Source organism: Prionailurus viverrinus, chromosome X, assembly GCF_022837055.1.
Source record: "Prionailurus viverrinus isolate Anna chromosome X, UM_Priviv_1.0, whole genome shotgun sequence".
NCBI classification, from domain to species: Eukaryota; Metazoa; Chordata; class Mammalia; order Carnivora; family Felidae; genus Prionailurus; species Prionailurus viverrinus.
In genome coordinates, this window is record NC_062579.1 from 6,209,657 (window position 1) to 6,236,403 (window position 26,747).

General features: G+C 45.6%; 1 protein-coding gene across 5 annotated transcripts in view; it reads left to right on the forward strand.

Moving 5' to 3' along the window:
* FRMPD4 (FERM and PDZ domain containing 4) overlaps positions 1 to 26,747 on the forward strand; it is an 881,306-nt gene that overhangs the window by 830,952 nt on the left and 23,607 nt on the right. For all 5 annotated transcript variants that reach the window (XM_047843671.1, XM_047843668.1, XM_047843672.1 and 2 more), the window contains 5 exons: positions 8,611 to 8,656; positions 15,040 to 15,144; positions 18,126 to 18,233; positions 22,080 to 22,211; positions 25,900 to 26,019. In XM_047843671.1, coding sequence (XP_047699627.1) covers positions 8,611 to 8,656; positions 15,040 to 15,144; positions 18,126 to 18,233; positions 22,080 to 22,211; positions 25,900 to 26,019 — 511 coding nt within the window. The remainder of the gene's footprint in view (positions 1 to 8,610; positions 8,657 to 15,039; positions 15,145 to 18,125; positions 18,234 to 22,079; positions 22,212 to 25,899; positions 26,020 to 26,747) is intronic.

A 26,747-nucleotide genomic window follows, 5' to 3' on the forward strand; every position in this document is an offset into this window, starting at 1 on the left:
AAGCATCCAACTCTTGATTTTAGCACAGGTCACGATCTCCCGGTTCGTGGGTTTGAGCCCTGCATCGGGCACTGCGCTGACAGCGCGGAACCTGCTTGGGATTCTTGCTCTCCTCTCTCTGCCCCTCCCCGCCTTCTCGAAATAAATAAATAATCATTTAAAGGAAAACACGTGGTTTTCGAAATCTTTGTGGACAGATGGTATTGCTGCCCAACAAATGAAATGGCTTCAGATAGTTCTCACTGATATCACTCGTGTGGCTACTGTCAAGAACCAATGAGAGCTATTGCCATATATGGGCTCGTTTGACTCGGACATCCAAGGTGGCTTCTTCATTCACACATTGTTGCCTGGACTCAGGCAGCTGACAGAGTTGCAGCTGGCCAGGCAGGTCCCCTGTCTCCACATGGCCAGCTTCCTCACATCATGGTGGTTCCAGGGTCGTTGGCCTTCTTCCCTGGTAGCTGGCTTCTCTGAGTGAGCCTTCTAAGATACCCAGGGAATGGGTCTCTGTAAGGCTTCTAAGCTTCTTCTAAACAAGGCCTAGGAGGCCTGCAGTGTCACTTCCACACTATTCTATTTCTCAAAAGTAAGTCACAGAAGTAGCCCCGATTCAAGGGAAGGAGACTACACAAGGTGCAGACGCCAAAAGGCTTGGTTCATTGAGGGCCATGTCTGGGGCCTCTGTCGCACAGATTAGAGAAGATGAACAGTTCAATCACCCAGTGTTTCAGGGTGGAGTCTTTACCGTATTGCACAAGAAGGGTCTTGTCTCAAATTCTCCTCATTTGTCCCCTTGGCTACCAAGCTGGTGGTATTTTTCACTCAGCTGTAGAACCCCTCTCTCAAGGGTAAAATGGTACCGGGAGAGAGAGATTGTAGAATCCGTAGAAGCCCAGCCAGTGCTACTGGACAAGTGGATTCTCTGGTCTATCTCTTCTGTCTTTTTGGCCCTGATGACTAGAGTGGCTTCATTATGCACATTTTCTTTGTCAGCATCCCCTGAACAAAACGGAGAAATAACAAATAGTCTCATTCTTCTTTGCATTTATCAAAGTAAAGGCTCCATTCAGCAACAACCTGTAGAGTGTTAATGTTTCCCAAAGTCCACGACGGATCACCCTTAGCCTTAATGTGTTGATCTGGTTTGAGTGCTTAGTCATTTGCTAGCTGCTTCCGTTCTCTCCAGCTAATGGCTTCAGCACATGTTAGGAATGGATACAATGCATAATCAGAGTCTCTGTTCAGGGCGTCGGAAAGGTCAACTAGATGAAGCATTAAACCTCCATTCCAAGTAGTCCTGTGACAACTTCTCTAAAAGTGAAGGGCAGCATTATTTCCTCCAGCTTTGTCAGCGAGTGACCAGGCAGACTATGTTATGGCTGCTTATCAGATCATAACAATCTTAATGTTCTTTCCACATCTCCTGGTTCAGATAAGAAGAAAAAATAGAAAGGAAGCCACAGCGATACCGATACCCTAGGATTGCAGAAGGGCTCTTCTGAGCACAGAGTCACTGCAGAAATGCTGTTCGTTTCATTATTTCTTATTTCCATCATCAGTTGCTGTCCAGCAGCAGAGTGTGAGCGCTGAGGCGCACACACTAGCTTGCAGAAAAGAATATTTTGCTGATCTCTTTGAAGAACGCTGAAGTGCGAAAAGAAGAAAGAATATGATGTGTGCATGTGTTTACCTTAGTAGGGAGAGTTCAAATGCCCCTTCTCTGTGCCTTACCACCTCTCTTGCCAAATAAAAATACCGCCCATCAATCTTTTGAATTATGTTAGAATGTCATTTTACAGTTTAAAAAATCCTTTCATATATGGCCCTAAATTTCCTCTTCATTTTGCCTTTCAGAAGCCTAACCTTTCAGCCTCTGTGGATTGAGTCTTTACTTCACTTTGAACTTTAAAACCTTATAGTTAACGTATTTGGGCTTTTTTTTTCTTTTTTTAAAGCAAGACTCTTGAATTTTGACATACAGTATTTTCCTATATAATAGTTATTTTGGTTTGTTTTGGTTTGGTTTTCCCAATCTCTGAGGAAATCTCCATGCTCTTCACATATGTACATATGTACCGATCTCTGAGTTGTTCAAGGGACCTGTTTAGTTGGTGTAGAAGGAAATATACAATAGCGCGTGCCGATATGATTATATATTGCGATATTAAGTTCATGTAAATAGGAAGTGAGAGAGGCAGCGCTAAGAAAAAAGAAAGTAGGCTGATGGTTGCCAGGCCTGGAGAGAGGGAGAAATCGAGAGTAACTGACTGCTAACAATGGGATGTGTTGCCAAAGCACGATGTGCAAACACTGATGCTGGATGTCCCAAGCGTGTTTCAAGCAACTCCATCACAAAGGGGTACAAAGAGATTTTTGTGGCAGAATTGAAGGCAAATTTGATAGCAGCAGTTATATTTTCTTCTGCAGGTCAACACTGTGATGCAGGGATTAAGGTGGTGTTTTGAACAAACTCAACAATTTCAAAACTCTTGATACTACAGTCTTGAAAGTGTTCTTCAAAAGTGGAAAATTCACTTCTGATTTATTATGAAATAACACTTCTCTAAGCATGCCCCGAACTCTATTTTTTAATGTCCCTGGCTGTTTTAGGCCTTCATAAAAAGAAGTTATCTGCTTACTTGAATGGAGTACCTCCCATTCTCATTTCTTTTTTTTTTTTAATTTTTTTAAATGTTTATTTATTCTGAGAGAGGCAGAGTGCCAGCAGAGGAGGGGCAGAGAGAGAGGAGACACAGAATCCGAAGCCGATTCTAGACACAGAGCCCAATGTGGGGTTCAAACTTACAAGCCGTGAGCTCATGAACTCATGAGCCATGAAACCATGGCCTGAGCCGAAGTCAGACACGCAACTGACTGAGCCACCCCGGTGCCTGTTCCATTCGCAGTTCTAATCTCTCTGTTGAAGTGATTTTTTAAATGGCTTAGATCTATTTCCCACTCACCACCCCCGTCCCTCTCCCCTGTCCAGGATCTAAGGGTTAGGAATTCTCAGAGATCCAAAACATCATGAAGTTAATTCTTCTTGTCTGGCAGGTCATAATGAAATAATTAAAGATAAGAGAAGCAGAAGAAAAGCACATCTCCAGTCTGGATGATTAATAACATACTGGAATGTGGGATGCCTGGGTGGCTCAGTCAGTTGAGTGACCGACTTTGGCTCGGGTCACAATCTCATTCATGAGTTCAAGTCCCACATTGGGCTCTGTGCTGACAGCTCAGAGCCTGGAGCCTGCTTTGGATTCTCTGTCTCCCTCTCTCTCTGCCCCTCCCTGCTCATGCTTGCTCACTCTCTCTCTCTCTCCCTCTCTCTCTCAAAAATAAATAAACATTAAACAAATTATAAAAAAAATAAAATAACATACTGGAATGTTTTATTTCAATTCAGATAACTTCATTTACTCATTCATTGGTAAAATTAAAATCAATCTAGGTTATGTTTCAAGCACTTTGCAGAGAATTACTATAGGCACAAAAACTTGAAATGCCCTCCATATAACGTACATATTTTGAAACATGTTTCCCATTTTTATTTATTTTTTTATATTTATTTCTTTGGGGGAAAGCTCCAGTGGGGGAGGGGCAGAGAGAGGGGGACACAGGATCCTAAGTGGGCTTTCTGCTAGCAGGCTGACAGCAGCAGCAAGCCAGATGTGGGGCTCAAACCCAGAAACTGCCGAGATCATGGTCTGAGGCAAGGTCCAGCCACTCAACTGACTGAGCCACCGAGGTGCCCCTCCCATTTTCAAATTAACATACTGAAAAATGCTTTTCCCTGATGTCGCTGACCAAAAGAAAAAAAAAAGTCTCATGTGAGGTGACTTCACGGGTGGAGACCACTTTCAAGGTACTTACAGTTTACTTGACTATGAATCCTTCTGTTAGTGTGTCAAACAGAATCTAACGTGGCCCCCAATAATCCTCGCTTCTGGCTATTCATACCTTTGTGTATTCCCCTGTCTTTTCATCTGGGTGGGGCTTTTGATGTGCTTCTCACCAACAGAATGTGGCAAAGGTGATGGGATGTCATTTCTGTGATTATGTTACAGAAGACTGTAACTTCCAATCTTCCAAAGGAGAGTTTGCTGGTTATGATGAAGCAAGTTGCCATGTTGGGGACACCCATGTGGCAAGACACTAAGAGTGACCTCTGTCCAACCACAAGCAAGGAACGGAGGTCCTTGGTACAACAGCTCAAAAAGGAATTTAATCCTGCCAAAAACCACAAATGTGTGCTTGGAAGTGGATCCTTCCCGGTCGAGATTTCAGATGAGACCTCAGCCCTGGACAACACTTTGATGGCAGTCTCATGAGAGAAATTGTAAAAGATAACCAAGTGAAGCCATGCTCGTATTTCTGCCTCCTAAAAACTGTGAGATAATAAATGTGTGTCGTTTTAAGCCGCTAAGTTTGTGGTAATCTGTTATGTAGCACTAGATCAGTAATAAAGCTAGCGTCTGTGGTAGCACAGAATAATGTTCCCACCCGCAAAGATGTCCACATCCTAATCCCCAGAGCCTGTGACTCTATATGTGATTCAGTTAAGAATGGGGTGATTATCCTGGACTGTCTGGGTGGACCCAATGTAATCAGAAGGGTCTTTATAATGGAAAGAGGAAGGCAGGAAAGATCCAGGGAGAAATGTGAAGATGCTACACTGCTGGTTTTGAAGGGGCCACGAACCGAGGAATACAGGAAGGCTCTAGAAGCTGGAAAAGGTTCCAGAATGAGTGCAGCCCTGCTGACACCCTGATTTTAGCCTAGAGAGACCCTATTTTAGACTTTTGACTTCCTTTCTTTGTAATGTAATAAATTTGTGTTGTTTTAAGCCACTAAGTTGGTGGCAATTTATTACAGCAGCAATCGGAAGCTAATACAGTGTCTGTGCTGATTTTCTTAGCGTCTGAGCCACATACCAGGTGTCCTTCTCCAGGCACTTACCCACTCCTAGCAGACTGCACTGGAGCTGGGACTATCTGCTTCCCTTTCCAGAAGGGAACAAATAAATACAGTGCCACTGGGCATTGCTCTAGAGGAAATTAGCATTTTTCCCACAGCCTTGTGTGCCCATCTATCCTCACTCTTGTGTTTACCTTTATTGTTTCTTCTGAGAGCCCTGAGCACTCACTGTCTTAGTCAAGGATTGTTTGGACTCCAAGAATATGATCTGTTCAAGTTAGTTTAAGGAACGAGAAATTAGAGATGAGTGTAGCACGCAGCCCTCAGAGGGTAGAATCCTATCGCACTTGTGTTCTTCTTCCCTGCTGCCCATCCATGACAGCTCTTCAGGGCCAGCGCTTCCTTGGCCTTCAATAAACTCCCAGGCAGGCCCCATATGTGGATTTAGCAGGTTTAGAAAAACTCTCCAGTCACTCGTACACTTGGAATCACGACAACTTGTAATCTGTGATTTCAACGTGTAATTGTCATGTCATAGTCCAAACTCCCAACTCCACGAGATGCCTTCCTTACCCCTTATTCCCCACCTGGGAAGCCTACGGTGGGTTAAGGGGCATCCCCCAACCTTCTTCTCTAGCTTTGGCTCCTTCCACATTAACATGGAAACAGGACAGTGAGTTAAAAAGCCAGAAAGTTCTCCCTTGGTTGGCACCCGTGTCACCTGGCATTGGTTTCCTCTATTCATGGGGTTTAATAAAAGTTGACTCTTTCTCCCCAGCTTCTGTATGTTTCTACTAAGGCTCTCTCACCTGTAGAGAGGCTCAGTTGGGCAAGACGCCTTTGTTAAATGACTCCAGGGTACCATTTCTACTGCATCTCCCACCTATTGGTGCCAGGAATTGCACACTTTGGGCCTGCCTCAGTGGAAAGGGAGTAATTTCCCAAATGTAGCGTCTGTTCTTTGGGCGTGTGTTGCTTCCGCCAGCCTTCCCCAGTCGCCTTTTTGTTGTTGTTGTTGTTTTTAATTGAGTGATGAGTCAGGCTCCAAGGTGCATAAGGGGTTAAGGGTCCCAAACTCTGGTTTTCAGTGCCTCCTTTGAAAGTCCTGTAGCACCTTGCTCTAACATGCAAGGGTGATTGGCGTCTGCTGGCATGAGGCCTCGGCTGAATCTGCCTCAGTCGTCCTAGCATCCTATAACATATGAACACATATGGCTTCCGGTTCCCCCCCCCCCGCCCTTCCTGGGATTGAGTTAGGAATCCTAAGGGATCCGCAGCACTATGGAGTTCATTCTTCACATCTGGCAGGTGATAATTAAGTACTTGTAGATGAGAGAAAACAGAGATAAAAGCCTATTCGCACAACTGATGATAGTTATATTGAGATTTTTTTTTTCCATCTTATTTGATTTCTAACAGAATGGTGAGTCTTATTCAGCCGTGCCTGGGACTCAGCTCCCAACCCTCTGTGCTGCTTCTGATTCTGCAGAGAAGGAAATCTGATTGGCTCACTCCAACCTCCGCGTCCGATCAGCTGTGCCCAGAGCATGAAACCCCGGGACCCAGTGCCTGCTACTGAGGGCCCTGGGAGCAGAATGGGGCAGAAAAGGCCCACTGCCGTGGCACATGCACAAACGCCAGAGGTCCCTTTGTTCCTGTTTGTGTTGCTTTCTGCCTATGTGCTCCTCGTATGCAGAGGTCTGGGTGGAATCAGTGTGGGCTGTGCCATTGTGTTACATCCACTGAGTGAGTGGTAGTTGTTTGCAGTGGAACAGCCCCAAAGAGTGGGGAGGCTGGCTGTCCCTTGTCCTGGTGAGCAAATTAGGGATTACGTCAGAGGTTTCTGGGAGCCGCCTCTCCTTAAGCAGTTTGTAAGTTTGCTGACCTGTGTCTACCCCAAATTTCTTCATCCGCTTTCAGATTGTGAGTTTTTTAATTAAGCCATACGTGCAGAGAGTCAAATTAATCAAACTCATCACTTTATGGTATAAAGGATCGTCATCGTAGACCCACGCCATGCCCCTCTCCTCTGATTTTACTTGTTTAGATTCACACCCACTCCTATCCCCCCCGCGAGAAAAACTATTCCAACATGTTGAGTGCGCACCCCGTCCTTTCTTATTGCATTCTTCCAGATGTGTGCTGCTGTTTTGTGCACACGTGTTCTGAGCTTTTGCGAATGGTATTACGTTTTCTATCTCATCTGGTTTCTTACACTACCTTTGAAGCCCCATCCTAGTAGTTACCAGGCACATCTAAGCTTCTGCCTCCTCTTGCTGGATCATTCTGTGGTACGCACTTCCACGCAGTCCCTAAAGGCTAACGGCAGACTTTCTCTGTGATATAAGCCAGAATGGAACGGCTGAGTCATGGTGCATGTGATACTGACGTTTGCCTGATGATGCCAGACTGCTCCCCTCAACCACCACATGTGTCCGCACACCCAGCAGCAAAATGCACGATCGTTCATCTTAGCCACTCAATTCTGGCATCGTTATACTGTTGCTCTAGGCCTCTAATGAAAATGCTGGCTGCCTACTTGAGCTGCTGGAGCTTTCTGCCAACCCTTGGCAACTGGGAACTCATGGGAGCATGGGGGCCACAGTCAACCGTGTGCCGTCCCCACCCTGCCACCATGACCATCATCCTAATCTCTGATACTTTGAGTTTCTTGAGTTGTGTTCCTCCTTTCTCTGCTCCATTGATTTCTCTCCTCCCCCACCGTATTCCCTACCTCACTCCCTACACCGCCCGCCCCACCACCCCTCCCACCCCGCGCCGCCGTGGTCCAGTTAGTAGAACCTGGTCCAACCCAGCCTGATGCGGGCACATTTAGCCACCATGCAGTTATTGCCAGAAATACGATTTGCAGTGGCTTCTTCTGGGGAACAGCCTTGCAACAGATCCCCTTTACTTTACCCATTCGGACAGTAAATCACAAAAGCAGGTAATTAATGAAAACCTAACATAGGAAAAGTCAGCGTCTCCTCAACAAAGTGGCAACTGACCTTTCTCCTACTCAGATTAAAAAGGGAAGGAAGGAAGGAAAACTATTCCCTGAGGGGTTGAGTTCTTTGCTGGGATTGAGTTATTGTTCAACGTGTTCCCCCTCATGAACAAGATCTCCCAAAAAGTGCCCATCTGAATACGTGTCAGTGCAATGTCCTGGGCGTTGTTACCATGGACTTTGTGAGCCACACAGTATGGGGATGTGATGTTTGCTGGGGTGCTGTTTGCACACAAGCAACCTACACTGACCGTTTTCTGTCATGACGGTGGCCCTGAGAAGATACCGCTGTTACGAATTTTTAAAAATGGATTCCTTTTCTAGAAAATTAAAATGAAATGGCGAGACTCAATTTTGAGAGCCGGGGAAAGTGCAGAGACTGATTGAGATGAGGCTCCTAAAACAGCCCTTCCCCCCGGCGAGTGTTATTTGAAGGTCCTGCTGCTCAGCATAAACCACACGGGAAGCTTTCCATCAGGCTGTTTGTTACACTGGCTGAGCACTTGACTTTGGTTTTCTCCACGGTCTGAAAGCCCACTTTTGAGCTTTTTGATTTACGCTGCCTGGGAGCCCAAGAAACGTTCGCCAATATCTCACACGTTTCATTTCAAAAGAACGCTGTCACTGTTAAGAGTCCGGCCTCTGTGCATTTCGTAAATATGTTTGTTTCTTTTCTCTTTCAGAAGCTGCAAAGAATCAATCCTCCTCACTGTCATTCAGCCTTACCCTGTAAGTGTCCTGTGAGTAAAAGTGCCACTGTATGACCCCAGGATTCCATCTCCTCGTCCCAGTCCCAGTGAAACCATGACGTTGAGTAACAGCAGAGAAAAACCGCATGCGTTTACAGTTCGAGTTCAGAAATCTTCAGTGCTTGTATTTTATACACCGTGATAGCAAACCCACTCATTGGAGAGAAAGGAAAGGAACACACTTTCTTGTGTGTTACCAGCTTAAGAATCACAAATGTAATGGGAATATTTAATTGTAGGACATTCTAGCATCATCCTTTTTCATATCCTCTTCTAAATAATTTGGTACATATTTCAGGGAGACTCCCCTTTAAGGGTGGTTGTCAGAGGAAATACGGCTGTCAGAATGTGATTTCAGCAGCCTTGGTCAGGAAGGTGGGGAGCAATTAAAGTCTTACTGCCTTCATTTGCCATGATTTTTTTTTATAACAACGTTACCGTGGTATGATTTGTGTATCCTGAAATCCACCCATTTTAAGTGTACAATTCAATGATCTTTAGCAAATTTACTGAGGTATGCAGCCATCACCACAAGGCAGTTTGAGAACAATTCCTTCAGCCAGTGAGATCTCTCGTTCCCATTTACAGTGACTGCTTCCTCCCCACCCTTAGTCCCAGGCAACGACGAACTGACTTTCTATTTCTATAGATTTGCTGTTGCTTGTGAATCCCATACATTGGCAGTTGAGCTAAAAAAAAATACCCTAGCAAATTCCTGCAGATTTTCCCCCAAACGTTGACCATCGCTACCTTGTGTGGCCTTTGCGAGGATTGGCAAAGATTCCCACCTGTTTACGCTTGTGTTTTCTTCCCCATGCAGTTGGGGGCTCTGCTCTTTGCCACACTCCATCTCCTGACCAACCTCTTCATCTCCCATGTTCCAGCATTTTCCTCCTAAACACCACGGCCTAAGCATTGTCGGCGTGAAAAAAATATGTATTCAAGATTCTGATAAGATGACGAATAGAATTAGCCAAGTAAACAATTAGCCAAGTAAACAAACTGTGCCATCCAGGACATAAGTACCTGTAATAAAAGCTTAGTTTACCAGTGACCGTTACTTTTAGTCCCTTCTCTTTGATTCCTTCCAAACCGCTAGTCTCTTTTTACATTGTTTACCAAGTTAACCAAACTGTCACTCACACCCTCTTCAAATCTGTCCACGCTCTCTCATTTCTTCACAGTGGACAAATACGTTAGGTGAAGCCAATGGGAATGTCTGCAATAACCAAGTGGCTGACCAACCGTAACTTCCTGGTGGAACTTCAAGTTTATATGGTCTTTCCTGAATTCTCTCTTCCCACTTTATAACCTATTACACAGCAAGATCAGAACCGTTTTATGGCAAACCAGGTTATTCTGGCAATGTGACGTAATGTTTCATGCCGTGCCATAAACCTGGAGAAAGAGCAAGGGTTTTGCCACTTAAGTGTGGGGTTGTGCCTTGTGGCTTTGCTTGCTGTTTTTGCCAGTTGAGGGTGCATGAATACTCACAGGTTAGTCATATGAACACTCACTGTTATCAGTGGGTCATGGAACTTGCTGTAATAGATGATCTGGAACTTTCCACGAGTTCAGGTGGCTGTTGATACTGTGCCATATGGAAGGTGAACATTTAGCCGCAACATTTAGGAGCAAGTGTTGCCTGCTTTGCTGGCCAATAGCTGTACCCCTGCTTTCGGCAGCACTCTCCCCCTGCCCGGCCGCTGTGAGGGAATCCTCATCTTTGACTTGCCTTGACCAGCCCTCCTTCCTGAAATGCCCACCGCATCCTCCAGCCCAACACGTCCTTAGCCTAGCCAGACCCTTCTCACCTTCCAAGCCTCCGCGCAAACTCTCAATGCTACCTCAGCGTTCTTTACCGTCACCACTGCCGACACTGGGGCTGGAGATCTCCGCGTTCTGTGGCGCCATTCTGGGCACTGTACGATACTTAGCGGTATCTCTGGCCTCTACCCACTAGATGCCTGTAGCACCCTCTCCCCAAGTTGTGACAACCAAAAATGTCTCCAGACATTGCCAAGTGTCCCTTGGGGGGGGGGGGGAGGGGTGGATTGCCGCCACTTGGGAACCACTGCCCCACCTAGAGTCTTCCCTTACTGATCTGGCCCAAAGTGGCTTTCTCCTCTGAAATGTGGGAACAGAAATGAGGGAGTAGAACCCCCAAGTCATTTCAACAGATCGATTGGACTCAGAGAGAAAAGAAGGCGGGAGAAGAGCCTACACGTTGTTACTTACATTTTTATGTTTGGATTTCCCTACCAGCGCGTTGCTTTTTAAAATACAGAAACATATGGGATCCGTGTATTTGCTGAACATTCTCTCAGCAGCCAGGATTGACCTATCGAAACAGATGAGCCACCAGACCGAAAGAAAGTGTATAAAGTCTACTTCATTGCGGAGAGTGAAAATTAGCATTTTAATTTGTTTTGTCACTTGCTGGCCAACCTTTGTTATGTCGCATTTCCCCTGCATAACAAGGTCCAGTCAAGACAGAGAGTTGATGTTTACCCCTTCTCGCCTCCCTGGACTTGGTCCCAGGGCACCCAAAGCGAGCCCAGCCATGGAAATCAGTCTTTCCTGAGGCCCAGCTCCAGCGGGCCCGGGAGAAGAGTCTCACAATTCCCGAAGTTTTTGGAGAAGTCCTTCCTAACAGGCTGCTGCCTCGTTTTTAAAGTATTGTAGACGGTTCTCTCCTTCCCCCCATTTTGACGTGATGGAAGTACAGAAGGAGACACAGACGCAAGAAGATAAGTATGAACACATCTTTTCCCCGGAGGCAGCCAGTGTCAGTAGTGGAGATCTTTTACATACAGCTTCATTCTGCTTCTTTCACTTAGCGGATCAGAAGCATGTTTCCATATCATCCAGAATGCCTTCTAAGCACCATATACATGGCTGTAAAACATTATACTAAACCAAGATTTACTTAACCGACACCCTATTACCAAACGCTTCATACTGACTTTGATCGTTTACTCTTCTGCTTGTGCACACAGCACCTTCGTGGATAAATCTTCATCTGTATTTAGTAGTATTTCCCCATTCTATGACGATGGCATTTTAGGAAAGGAATTTCCAGATTTCTTGGGGACTTTATTTGTTTTCTTCTGACCTACCATCTCCTTTCCTTGCGCTGTTTCCATTTATTAGAGAGCTTTCTTGGCCAGATCCTTCCTGCTTTCCTTTGACCCTGCCTTCCACAGTTCCCAAGTCTAGAACTTCCAGAACTCCCTAGTTCTGACGCGGCCTGAGACAGAGATTATTGGAAGAGTCTCGATTACCTCCCCTCACACAGTCCCAGCTCAGTGGGACTTGAGAGAAGTCGGTCTCGGTGCTGTTGCCCTGGAGCTACCACGATTCCCATGAACTTGGGTTGTTTCTAGGCCAAAGAGGAGACAGACCTGTTTGCCTGCTTCTCACTTCCTGCCCTGCTTCCACTCCGTCCCACGCACCCGAGGGAGGCCCAGTGTATCAGATGGCATCGGCACCCAGGCCACATCTTCTTGGCATGTGTCACGTGGAGCACGCCAGCCCAATTGCCAGCTGAGAGACCGGTGATTGTCTGTGGGGTTTTTTTCTGGCCACAGGCAGATGCCCGTGCAGCAGGCCAGAGGTACTGAGGAGTCCTCATTCCCAAAAGAGCAGCCACTCCATCACTGACTGACAGGAGCTGGTGAACACATGCCCTAGCTCTCTGTCTCCTCCTCGGACATGATAACTCTGATGACTGTGGTCTGCCTCATTCCTGGAGTTTCCCAACAGGGTTAAGCCCCAGTTGCTTACGGTGGTGACGGACTTACAGAATGCTTCATTGGCTTCCTCTTCTGCCCCGTCTCCCTTTCTCCTGCTCGCCTCTGCATGCTTCCTTGAAGCACCTCCCATAACTGTTCCCTGCCCATGATTCCTTGTCTCGGGTTCTGCTTTGGGGGAACTCCAAGCTAAGTTACCCCGTGATGACTGTGGCTAGTTAGACCCCACCAAACATTTACTCAGTGTCTACTCTGCCAATAGTACTGTAGACGTAGAGAGACTGCAAATTCAAGACCTTACGCTTCAGTTTCAGAAATGTCTCTTATTCGTGTGATTTTTTTTCAAACAATGTTCTAGTGACTTCTAAGAGCAACTAAAAGCATCAGGAGCACACCATACGTCTACTCTGGCCACCTTAGCAACAGCAAATTTGGAAAGAGGTGCAGAGACTGATTAGAGCCCTTCTGATCTCAAAATTAATTAACAGCAAAAGAATCTGATTATTCTAGATGGTAATTACTTGTCATTTCCACCACAGGATATGAAGTGCTTGTGATCAGCACCCACAGGTCTACAGGTTGCTAAGAATTAATTCCTTGGGTTTCTGAGTGGTGTACATTGTATGTTTTTTTGAGCCGCAAAAAGAGATCTGAGTAAAAAACACAGTCCTGCCTGGTTTACATACCCCGTGTGCCAGAAATAACTCCAGCCAGTGGAATAAGCCATTATCTTGTTGACTCTAATTCAGTCACCTTCAGACATGAAGAGCTTATGTTGTTATGGTCAAAAAGTAATTTTTCAAATGGATGTTGATTGCATGGAATAGTCACAAGTCCACAACAAGAAAAATGCACTTGTATGAATTCTTGGACTTTGATCCCCAAGTCTGTTGACTTGCAAATACACATAGAACAGTATTTACTTGACTAACCACCTTGGCTATCTAGTCTCCTTGCTGGTTTTCCAGGTTTGTCATTAGGGCACGGTAAATAAATATGGGAGCAAGGAGGCCATAAGAGATGGGCATGCTATAGCTACAGAGAGAAGAGAGGAACACCCCCAGCTTGACAAGTTCTGCTCTATGGGGCCACTGACTTTAGGGGCTAATCACCTTACCACTTCCATGAAAACATCAATCCCTTCTAAGATTATATACCAAATGATATGCATAAGACAAACTAAGTTCTGTTAAGTACTTTTTTATTGAGGCAAGGAGTGATGTAGACCATTTTAGAAAAATCTGGCCAAACAGCACATTTACAAATTCAGACGCACAGAGGGATCCACCTCAGTATCCGCCATGTTGAACACGTGTGCGACCCTTCCTTCCCAACCAGTGCTGGAGCAGCGGCTGCTTCATCGTTGAAGCACCTCGCCTAATTAGTAGTGTCTGTTCTGGGTAGCTTTCTTACAGCCGCTTCACTTGTGCTAAACCCGTTATGCCAACGTAAATATCTCCTGCTTAAAACCATTAAGGGAGAATAATGTTTTCCCTTCAGCTAAAAAATGGCACATTGACAGCAAATGAACTCACGGCTGTACGATTTGTTAATCGTTACTAAACTTGGCCTGTAATTACAGAGATACTGAGGAGAACACCACTGTCACATCCCTTTAGCTCTGTAGTAGGACTTTTTTTTTTAATGTTTATTTATTTTGAAAGAGAGAGAGAGAGAGCGGGAGAGAGGGGAGAGAGAATCCCAAGCAGGCTCTGTGCTCCATCTCATGGCCCTGAGATTATGACCTGAGCCAAAGGTGGACGCTGACAGCCCGGAGCCTGCTTAGGATTCTCTCTCTCCCTCTCTCTCTGTGTCCCTCCCCTGCTCGTGCTCACTCTCTCTTTTTCCAAATACATACATAAATATGTTTTTAAAAAGCCAGGCTTCTGTCCTTTCACAGCCATCATTTAAAAAGATCCTTGGAAGGGCGCCTGGGTGGCTCAGTCGGTTGAGCGTTCGACTTTGGCTTAGGTCATGATCTCGCAGTTCATGGGTTCGAGCCCTGTGTTGGGCTCTGCGCTGGCGCGTCCAGAGCCTGGAGCCTGCTTTGGATTCTGTGTCTCCCTCTCTCTGTGCCCCTCCCCTGCTTGCGTTCTGTCTCTCTGTCTCTCAAAAATAAATAAACATTAAAAAAATTTTTTTAAAGATCTTTGTAGGGGCACCTAGGTGGCTCAGTCGGTTAAGCTTCTGACTCTTGATTTTGGCTCAGGTCATGATCTCACGGTTCGTGAGACTGAGCCCCATCTTGGGCTCTGTGCTGATAGCATGGAGCCTGCTTGGGCTTCTCTCTCTCTCTCTCTCTCTCTCTCTCTCTCTCCCTCTCCACCCCTCCCTTGCTCACGCCCTGTCTCTCAACATAAATAAACTTTTTTTAAAAATTTTAAAAAACAAAAAATCGAAAGATCCTTGGAAATGTGCTCAGTAAGAACATGGAACGTGCTGTTTGCAGTTTGGTCTGCTAAGTCAAACTTACTACTTTATGCGCATGACAGGGTTTTGATTGCATCCGTAATTCGTGTTTTACATTTTTGAGAAGACAAGATAGAAAACAACTGGTACAAGGTCTGCATTATGTTACCAATAATCCTGTCAAATGTTTTCTTGTTTCTAGTCTCCCAAATCAGCATTTATTAGTGCTGCAAAAAAGGCAAGATTAAAGTCCAATCCAGTCAAAGTGCGATTCTCCGAGGAGGTCATCATCAATGGCCAAGTGTCGGTGAGTTGACCGTTGTCTGCTTGTGACTCAGAGAGAGTCGCTGAAACAGGGGCCTTTTACTAGGCAAGGCCAGTCGCTCTTCTGGAATGATCAATTTAGAAGTCTTTGTTGGATTTCACAGGGCTGTTGACATGTTCCCTCTGGTGTATCCACGATACGTAGTAGTCCAGTGTTTTCTTCGAATGATTCCAGTGTTAGAGACCTCGCTACTTTGCAAAGGAGTTTGTTTGATTTGAGATCACTGGCGTTGCCTCATATTCAGTAAAATACACCTCTTTGTAACTTCCGCCTACTTCTTCCCATTCTGCCAACTAAGCATCCTCCCCTTATATATTTTGAGAAAGGTTTCCCTAAGTTTTTCCTTACTCAAAATTAAATGTCTCTTTCCTTTCAATTAATCAAAATGGAGACAAGTTAAAGTAATGGGGAAGTTTCATATATGCAACCAGAAGTGAGGAAATACTGCCCGGATCTCTGTCAATGGGTCTCAATAGAAATCATGATTACTCAGGCACATAATTGATCTTCAAAATGAATAGCGCCAACATCAATAAGTTGCTGTATTTTCGATTCTTTTTTGCCCAAGAAAATCTAGCATAGTGTTTTTTGCTTTTCGAAAGCTGTCATCTAAGGCACTAATAGTTTTTGGACTTCTGAAATACCAGCTTTGGCTGTTCGGGTTTTGTTGTTGCTGGTGGTAGTGTTTAAACAGAGTCACAAGGATAAAATCTCATCCATGACATGCTCGTTAGGGGTCACAGACTCTTCCCTGAGGGTGGTCCTGGATCTGGATTTGCAGATGTAGGCTTGCACATCCTGAGCTAGGCACTCCCGGTCCAAGTGTCTTTCCAGAACTTGCTGACCTGTGCCTTCCCCACTTGGGAGTCCGGGAGTCAGCTGGCCAATCTGTGAAACTATGTGATGCTTGCAGGGGGGACCTAGGGCTGTCATTGCGCTGCCCTGTGAGCATTTCAGCTGTGGTCTTGTCCTCCCGGTTGCCACGTCCCAGCCCATCCTCTCGGCCCCCTTTCACCCCACGTTGTCCTGCTCACCACAGGGCATCCCTGTCTTCCTGAAAGCACTTAGCATCCATTACCATCTCACAAGACTATCCCAGTTTAAGGCCGGAAGGTTCCAGTCGCAGAGGAATTGTGATATCACAGAAGGTCATCTGAAACTTACCCCATCTTTTCTCAAGCTTCCGAGCATGAGATTGGGTCATCAGTGTATGCATCTATTTTGTTTTAATGTTTATTTACTTTCTGAGAAAGAGAGAGCACGTGTGGGGAGGGGCAGAGAGAGAGGGAGACACAGAATCTGAAGCAGGATCCCGGCTCTGAGCTGTCAGCAAGTGCCCGACGTGGGGCTCGAACTCATGAGATGTGAGATCGTGACCTGAGCTGAAGTCGGACGCCCAACCCACTGAGCCATCCAGGTGCCCCAGTGTATGTGTCTTTAGAGAGAATAGGAGACTAGAAGCTTCTGTGGCTATTTTTGCCCTGGATATACCAGGTCCATTCAAGGTAGCTGGTGTGTGAGGACAGCTCTTGGGGTCAGTCATCACCCGCAGCTCCTCTGCCTCATCACAGGCCTGTGTGTGGCAGGGACCTTCAGTCTCAGGTCGGCTCCTCAACCTTTGGGACCATCTTCATTTTCCATCTGCTCTTGCTCTGCTGAGTCATCGAGTATTATTTCGTGTCGAGTTGGAGGCAAACCAACTCAGTGAATCGGGTAGTAGGAAAGTCATGTGTGAAGTCCACAGGAGAAAGGAGAGGGAGGAAATTCAGAGAAAGGAACAGGAAGCGAAAGCCACGGAGCCTCTTCTGGAAATGCTCAGGGACTGAGTTCCATTGGATTCGCGGTAGGACATTAGCCAGTCTCTGGACATCTTGTCTTCAGTTTCTTCATCTGTAAACAAGGGACATGTGGTTTCAGGATTGCCGAGTTCCACTTGACCCCTATGACTTCGTGACCGGCTACATGTGAGAAACACAGTTCACTCCAAGGATTGGCAGAACTCCTCCAACATGCCTTCCTTCTTCCCCTGCCCTCTCCCCCTATTTCCAATTAAAGAGAAAATTCAAAGGACTATGTTTCTGCTGTTTACTTTTGGTCATGTCTCCAGCATCTGTTTTTAAATTATTTTTAAGTTATGATGTTTGTTAGAGACTTAGTTTTTTTTTTTTAATTTTTTAATGTTTATTCTTGAGAGAGAGAGGCAGAGTGCAAGTGAGGGAGGGGCAGAGAGAGAGGGAGACACAGAATCTAAAGCAGGCTCCAGGCTCTGAGCTGTCGACACAGAGCCCGAGGCAGGGCTCGAACCCATGTGAACCTTGAGATCGTGACCTGAGCCAAAGTCGGACACTTAACCGACTAAGCCCCCTAGGTGCCCCTAGACTTAGTATTTTAATCTCTAACACACTACCTCATTCCTTATATGTCCCCTTTGAGTTTAAGGAACATTCCTAAATGGGTTAAAAATTATTTCATAAAATAACTTTATACTTAAAGCTTGTGAATGCTCGGTACTCCCTTTTCATGACTTCTGCCAAGTTCAAACGTCATCATTGCTGGCCCTCGTTCTTTTCTAGGTAGCCTGCTCTGCTAAAGTCTGTGCGTGTTGTCCTAAGCATTGTGGCTTAATTGCAAAGGCATCATGTCTGTCATTGTGTGTTCTACTGGGAAACCTTGATTGAGGAAAAAAAAAAAAAAAAAAGAAATTCATCTGATTTGTTTTCTGATGGAAAAACGTTCTTTCATTTGAATCGACTGAGTTATTTGCAGCTGGAAAAGAAGAGATTTCCTCTGAACAACTAAACTCAGATATCACCAGAGAGACCCCTTTTAGCCTTAGAGAGTTCAGTTGGTGGTGGCGGTGTTTTATGTCGTGATTAGAATAAATTGTAGGTAGGTGCTGTTTCTGCAAAGAGCGGAATTCTACTTTGATCTTCTTTGTTGTTGTTGTTGTCGTTGTTAAACAGGAAACTGTTAAGGATAATTCACTTCTTTTTATGCCAAATGTTTTGAAAGTGTATCTGGAAAATGGGCAGACCAAATCATTTCGCTTTGACTGCAGCACCTCCATAAAGGTAAGCGGACCCGCTAAACTCTCCACCTGGACACCGGCAGGTACGGTCTCGTGTGACAGCACCTTCTCTCAGAACTACCTGTTTATTGCTGAGATTTCTTTGGTGGCTTCCAAATAAGGGCGCGTATGAATATTTAAAAAGAAACCAAAACCAGAAGCTTTAATTAAGAAGGTTCTGCTGCGTGTGTGTGTGTGTGTGTGTGTGTGTGTTGCAAAATGATATAACATGCTATCACTGACAGATCGCTAGGGTTAGTCACTTTAATGCAACTCCAGTTTAATTAAAATAGTGTGGCTGTCCCCAAGAAGGCTTGGCACCCTGCCCCAAAGCCAGTATGATTTCGTAGCGATGTCCGCCACCGAGAGGATGAAGACGTTAGCCGTTCATTGAGTATCTGTTACTGTGGTGTCCAGCAAAAACGAGGGCGAGAGTAATGTAAAGATAACATTTACTTTTAATTGCTGTCACCAATTTCATGGAAATAATGCATAAAAAGGCAGAAACGAGGCGTGCTTCTCAGGAGAAGGGGTGAAAAGGAAGAGGCGCAAAACAGTCCTATTATTGCAAAGCCACAGGTGAGTTTTACATAATGGGTATTATAACAAAGCAAATGGGTTCTTTCCCTCCATGCTTCCTTCCTGGGGAAGAAAAGTGCATATTCTATTTTTTATTGGACAAAAGTGTGTTCCGAAATTGATTGTTCCCTAATGCCTCCAGCAGCCTAAAATAGGCTTTCTTCAAATGGCACAATAAAAGAGGTTTTATTGAGGTTTAAAAAAAAAAAAACCTAGTGATGATCTGTACAATAATGTATCAAGAGAACATCAAGTCTGTGATAAAAACGTCTATCAATAGTCAACCCCTCATTCTCGGCGTTTAAATTAATCAGCATAGGCCTTATAAGTGGCAGCATTTCTGCGAAGGCCCACTCACTGTGCATTCTTCCTGCCACGATACTAGCAGGTGGCCTGTTTGGAATTGCTTTGAATAGGTGGCGATCTAGCAGGTCATAGAGCAGACCATGTTCTAGATTGATGACGGAGGGTGTAAGCCATCCTTAAAATCCTTCCACGGCAAGCGTCAACTCCGTGCAAAGCTGCTCGTTTTAAATACCGATGACTGACAGAAGCCCTTTTCCTTTATTCCTACTCACGATCCTTGTACGGTGAGGTGTTACTCTCATTATTGATCCGCTAGCCTAGAGGTGGGCAGGCTTTTGCTCAGATTTTTTTCTCACAAAAAAATCACGGCGTTTACATAGACTATCTACTATCTATCTGACCACCAGCTAAAGACACTTCTAGCAGGCAGTACGCTCCAAGGGCTTACAGTTCACCTCCCGAGAGCCAGGAGCAAAGAGACAGACCTTTCTTCGGGCAGGACTAATCCTTTTCTACACAGACCATATGGAAATGAGTGGGCATGGCCAGACGTAGTCTGAAGGCCTCGAGCTGCATTATTACAACCCCTCTGAAGCTCCAGCTTGTTCTCTGATACCCAGTGGTCAGGAAAGCGCCTTGCCATTGCTCCCCGCCACCCCACCTGAAGATACGCGTAAAGACTTGAATGCATTCCTTAACAGAAATACGCGTAAATGTAAAGGAGAGCCCTGTTGTTAATTCCCTGCGGGCTCTGTATTATGGGAACCCACACGAGACTGAGGTTGACTTCCCCGAGGGTGGCAGATGGCGAGGAGAAAACAGGCAACAGTGCAGAGTTCACGGCGAACGATATGATGGTGTTTAACAACATTTGCCAAAATTCTTGCTACAGTATCGCAGTGGAGAAAAGCTGTTGCTATCGATTTTCCAGTGTCCTCTCGGGTGATTCAGGAGAATATTTTACAACATGCTTGTTGCCACACAAAGGCTGGTTTTGTTCGTTCTTTTCTGGGCCTTGAACAAAAATTAGGAAGCCGAGGACCTTTTTATGAAATTCAGTATAGTCGAGGCATTTGTGTTGAATGCCACTCTTGGGTGGTGAGTGGGTGTGGGGATCTTTGTTTTGTAGGGGTCTGAAGAAACTGAGAAAGGTCTATAGGGAAGAATCAAAATTTCAGAGAGATCACTTCAAAAAAAAAAAAAAAACCTCCATGTCATTACAGGGTTTTTCCATCTTGGCATTGTTGATACTTTGTTTGGAGCAGGGAATTCTTTTTTTTTTTTTTTTTTTAATGTTTATTTATTTTTGAGACAATGTGAGAGACAGACTGCAAGCAGCGGACGGTCAGAGAGAGGGAGACACAGAATCTGAAACGGGCTCCAGGCTCCCAGCTGTCAGCCCAGAGCCCGACGCGGGGCTTGAACCCACGAACCCTGAGATCGTGACCTAAGCCGTAGTCAGATGCTCAACCGACTGAGCCATTCAGGCGCCCCCGGAGCAGGGAATTCTTTATTGTGGGGGCTGTCCTGTGCACTGTAAGATGTTCAGCCACATCCCTCAATGTCAATAGCCTCTCCAACCCCATTGTGACAACCAAAATGGTCTCCAGAAGCGGCCAAATGTTGCTGTAGGGCACAATTGCCTTAGGATGAAAAGCACTGTTCTTTGGAGTTTTTAGCGACGGCGTGTAAATTATCCCGAGAGATCACTTAGTTTTTGAGGACATGGAAAAAAAAAAGTAATGGGTTTGTTTTTTTTTAATTTCATTTCAAACGAGAGCTCATTTACTAGTTTTCAGATCATGAAAAAAATAAGTCACGTTTTTTTTTTTCATTTTCAAAGACACCTATCTGATCCTAAAGGTTTAATCCTTTAAAGGATTGCTTGTTCATTGTACCCTCCCCAGAGATTCAGAATAAAAGCTAATAGGGGCGCCTGGGTGGCGCAGTCGGTCAAGCGTCCGACTTCAGCCAGGTCACGATCTCGCGGCCCGGGAGTTCGAGCCCCGCGTCAGGCTCTGGGCTGATGGCTCAGAGCCTGGAGCCTGTTTCCGATTCTGTGTCTCCCTCTCTCTCTGCCCCTCCCCCGTTCATGCTCTGTCTCTCTCTGTCCCAAAAATAAATAAATGTTGAAAAAAAAAAAGAATAAAAGCTAATATATGTATATTGTTCTAGTGCCCTACCTCTGTCAAACAGTGCCACAATAAATGTGTTCTCTGTATGAACTCATTCAGTCCTTGTATCTGTTCTGACCTATAAGGTATTCTCATCATCCCTGGGTTATAGATAAGGGCATTAAGACACTTCCGAGTTTGATAACTTGCACGGAGGTGCACAGCTAACGTGAAGTCGAGCCGGGTGTGGAAACCAGATTCTTTCCAGATCCCACATTCCAACCATTACCGCATGCTCTTAACAGAAGGGTAGACTAAGGGTCAGCAAACGTTCTCTGTACAGGACCAGGGAGCAAATATTTTAGGCTTCACAGACCATACAATCTCGGTTGCCGATGCAAGGGGCAAAAGCAGCCATCGACACTATGTAACCAAATGAGTGTGACTGTGTTTATACAAACAGGTGGGGGGGAGCAGATTTGGCATACAGGGGGTATTCTGCCCACCCCTGGGGTAGACCACTTTCCAAGGTGGTTTAATTGCCCCCCCCCCATCTAGAAGAAGGGGAACCGAACCCACTCCACTGCACAAGTTATTGATAAGCTTTCCAAGTTAAGACAAGCGAGCACCTCCCCCAGCTAGTCCCCCCGTTGCCTCCCTGTTTCTGAACTCCATAACGATCCGGGGTGGTGGGAGAGGTCAGGAAAAAGGAATATCAAGCTTCAGGATCCAGGCATCGTATAAAACTTACAGATCCGAAGCCTATTCGAGCAACACTTTTCGGTCGTGGTAAACTCTGCAAGAGAGCCGTGTTGGTTTTGATAGCATCTTGTCAATGTTTCCTCTGTAAGGATGTCATCTTAACTCTTCAAGAGAAGCTCTCCATCAAAGGCATCGAACACTTCTCCCTCATGCTGGAGCAGAGGACGGAAGGGGCCGGAACCAAGCTGCTGTTGCTTCATGAACAGGAGACTCTAACTCAGGTGTGTGACATCACACTCGCAGGTGAGAGCAGAAATTATGCCTGCCGGTGAGAGCCGAGGCCATCTGGCCCCAGAATTCCCCTGTCCTCTCCTCCCTTCAATGTACTCACTGAGGCCCTGGGGATCCCCACTAAAGAAAGCTCTGGCATTCACAATGGGTTGTACACCTCAAGGTGACGCTTCTCTATTTTGTTCATTTTTCTGTAGCCCGTCAGTCGGCGTCACGTGCGGAGTTGCTAAAGACTCGGCACGTACTTGTAAGGGTTAAATTGTAGTGTAGGGCTAACGCTTAGCTTGAAAAATAACAACTTTGTTCTGACACTGAAGGTCAAAAGATAACAGCCTTGCTTTTACTCTTGTAAATCATACTTCATACTCTTGTGAATCAGGCTTTACCAATGAAGGAAACAAAAGCTCAAAACAAGAGCATCAGAGACAGGGTCAAGGAGATCCACTGGTTGCAACTTAGCGGCAGAAAGTCTAAAATAATCACCTCATTCGATAACTGTTTCTGACTCATCTGGCAACTGTTTCTAACTCATCTGGGAACTGTTTCTCTGTTCTGTTCCCAGATAACGATAAAACGATGTGATCGGCTTTAAAAACTCTGTACCCCGGCTGTTCGGAGCCACACTCTTATCAAGAGCGTTGGTCCCGATCGGTTGGCCTTGCCTCTCGTTGTAATAAACTTTGTTGCGACTGTCACCGGTGCCCGTAGCATTCTGTTTCAGGAGTCCTGTGGATGCAACATACTCACTGGGAATGTGGCTCCGCAGAATCATGTTTTATGTCATGAGAAGGACTTGTTCGCCTGCTTTGACAATGCATCTCTCGAAACCGTTGAAAAGAAATGGCTTCTGAGATTATTTAAATTAAATCAGAATCCTAGTTAGTTGTCTTAAGTTCTGGGTGCACACTTGCCTGTTTGTGGAGGCTTGAAATGCCCACCCCAGTGCTGCTCACTGTCAGTGTTGGATCCACCAGTGCATCCCAGTTCCTGGCCACCCCCATCTGTTCCCTGGGGAGACAGGCAGGCTGCTTGGCTGCTGAATTCAGCGTGGCACCCTCCTTTCTCTCGTGATTCCGCACACGCAGTCTTTGCCGGAGGTAGAAGGGATCTCAGCCGACTCCTCTTACGGAGGAGAGCTCTGTGAGTGAGGAGGGAACTTTAGGGAGGGGGAGACCAGGAGGAGGAGCAGGAGGTGCCCCCCAGACAGACGGGGTAGCAGAAAGCGTTGTCGCATTTAAGTCTTCGCGGTTGCCGCGTAATTAAAAGCTGGTGCCCCGCGAGTTGGGTCCCACGACATGCCTAAGTCTCTTGATTCAGTCCAACTCAGTGCAGGGAATTAGTTATAAAGCTGTCGTTTGTGTACATTTACAGCCCTCGATCTACACTTGACCTATTTTTCTCAGGTTTGAATCTACCTGGAGATACTTTAAACCGCTTCTAATGATCATTTCTTGTTTTAACCTGTGCCAAAACTCCCTTGGAAACCGATGAGTTACTTTATGCTTTGTTACAGGGGAGCAACCCCCGATATTCAGAATCCCACATGGGCAAGATCACTGTTTGGCTCGGAGTTCCTCCCGAAGCCGAACTTAAGACAAGGGTTTGGGTGCCCGTGGTTTATGGGGAGGAGAGATCCGGAAACACTGGGAGAGGGAGGGAAGTGGGGCAGGGCCGTCTTCCGGCTGGTGGTGGTGTGGGCTGCTTCCGAGGACGGGTGCTCCCTGGCCGCGCAGGGTCGCCTGGTGCTGGCCAGTGGTCACCGGTGTTTGCAGGAAGTAGCCTTCAGCTCGTGGTCATAAATGCCAAGGGGATATGGGCCGACAGCCAGTAAGTAGGAGTCTAGTGAAACTTCCCACAACCTTTTGATATTGCTAGATGCACTCTCCCTCTGAACTTCTATCTACCGCACAGCCTTTATGGGAAAGCTTCTTGCTGGTTTAGCAGGACAAAGATTCTTTCAACGTGTCTTCTGGAGCTAGGCAACCATGACTTCTCATTCCAGACTGATCTCCAGGTTTTTAAATTCCCGTTAAAATGTTAGAAGGAAGCAGAAAGCCTGCAACACTGATTTTTCCCTTCTCTTTGTAGAAGTGGCTGTGTTTATCAGAACGAAAAGCAAAGTGTTAAAACTTCAAGTATGCTCCCTAGAAAAGAAAACTTATGGATTTAAATATCCTGAAACGAATCAGCTATATGCCTTTGAAATCACTGCATTTGAAAAGCTAGATCAATAAAGTATTTATAGGCATGGTAGGAAATGAGAGTAAGTATAAGAAATGTGTACGTTTCCAGGAAATTGTTTTCTTGTTTTAGGGACTGTTATTTTTATGGGCTGCTGTTTCTAATGAGTCTAAAGCACTTTTTTTGCATTACATTATTGCCCAAAACTAGTGTAGCCTACTGACGATAAAAATAGGCTCAAGGTCGCTTGTGGAAAATTCAGGAAAGATGGATTCTAAGCAGTAATGAAAGGATCTGGAGATAAATGATACCTGACTTTCGAACATCAGCACAGACCTTCAGACAAAATACCCTAGGACATCCCCATAAAACCCCACAGCAGACCCGAGCCACACTACTGGTCGCTTAGGTGCCCGTATTTTCTTCTTCCTGGTTTGCTTGACCACCAGCCAGCGATGAGCAGCCCCCGGCCCATGGGCTCGTGAGTCCACTTGGCTTTGTGATCCTGCCCACAGCCAGAAAGCTGGGTCAGGGTTTCTACTTCTCAGTATGCCTTTAAAAGGAGTATGTGTTTTCCCATTGAAATTCTTCTACTCAACACAATTAGCAATGTAAACTGTAAGAATACACACACACACACACACACACACACACACACACAACACGGGGTTCAATGAGGCTATTGCTGTTCCTGTTTCGAATTTTAAATTCCAGTTCATGAACACTTTTATTTTGCCAGATTTGTCCTCTAAAAAACAAAAGTAGTTACAAGTCCGTGAAACTGCATACAGATCCATAGAAAACACATTCAAGGGCAATGCACTCATTCACCTGTTTATTAAGCACCTACTATTCATCGGCCGATTCCCTTTTGTTGCAAAAGGAATTACGAATTACGAAACCTAACCGCTAGTAGCCGGCGCATGCTGCGCTGGGTAAAAGGAAGAACAAAACGGTCCCTGGTCCTCAGCCCCGAAGAACCTGTGGAGTATTTGAAGCTCCTTTGAACGATTTGAACGATGTCGTGATACCAAAAAGTGCGGGGTAGTTTGGAAACTTGTGGATTCCAGAATTAGTGCACGGCCCCAAACTTGCATCTTCCTAGTTTCCAGTCTTCTTCAGAGGGCCAACCTCAGACCCCTGGCACCCGTTCCGTCCACATCAGGAAACTCCCATCCCCCTGGGACGGCCCGGAACCAAGGACTTTTCAGTGGTCCGGTGGCTCCGTGATGAGGGTTATTGCCTTTGTTTAGTGTCCTCTCCTGCCTGACCTGCTTCGCCCACTCCCTTACTGGCCTCTCCTGGGAGCAGTTCTTTAGTAAGACCCTCATGTCAGGGTCTGCTTCTGGGGAGCAAGACCCAGGGTCTGAGCAGTTTTCGGGGAGTGAGTATCTATGACACAGAGTAAAAGACCTTCCACCACCTCCTTCTCTGGCGTTCAAACAAAGTTGCCTTTGCCTGCACTGAAGGATTCTCGCGATCCGTCTGCTCTTCTAGGTGACACAGCGGCCCAGCTCCCATAAGATGAGGTGTCTTTTCCGCATTAGCTTTGTCCCGAAGGATCCAATTGACCTTTTACGGAGAGATCCAGTTGCATTCGAGTATCTCTACGTTCAGGTATGTGAGAATTTGGGCATGTTTTATATGAATATTGGGGGATAAATTGAATTTGGGGTTTTTTTCCCCTAAATTCCTTCATTTGGAATCTTCTTTCTCTTTGGCCCCCACCCCACGCTCAGTGCATCATGAGATGACTCTGTTTTGCCACTTTCACTTTTGAAATAATTTCATAAGTATGAACACGTGCTCACCTCCCTGTCCCGCGCCCCAACACACACACACACACACCCACACACACACCCACACACACACACACACACACACACAAGTTCATTTACCAAATCATGGTCATTGATTTGGTAAATGAATGTCATTTACCAAGTCATGTTCATTTACCCCTAACTACCTCAGTGTGTATTTTCTAATAACGAGGAAACTGTCTTATATAATCATGGTCCAATTAACAAAATAAGGAAATGTAACACCGATGCATTGCTGTCCTCGTGTGCAACCTATATCCAGATTCTTCCCACTGTCCCCAAAATGGCCTTTATGTCAGTTTTTTTTTTTTTTCTAGAACAGGATCCACTTTAATCTCCTTAAGTCCAGAACATTCCTCGTTCTTTCTTTGACTTTCAAGACTTCGACACTTTTGAGGAGTGCTGACCAGTTATTTTGTAGAAATCTCGGAATTCGAGTTCCTCTGATGTTTCTCTCCTGATTAGGTTGAGGGTATGTCATTTGGGCAGAGGCATATGATGATGTCAGTCTGTCCCCTTCATGAC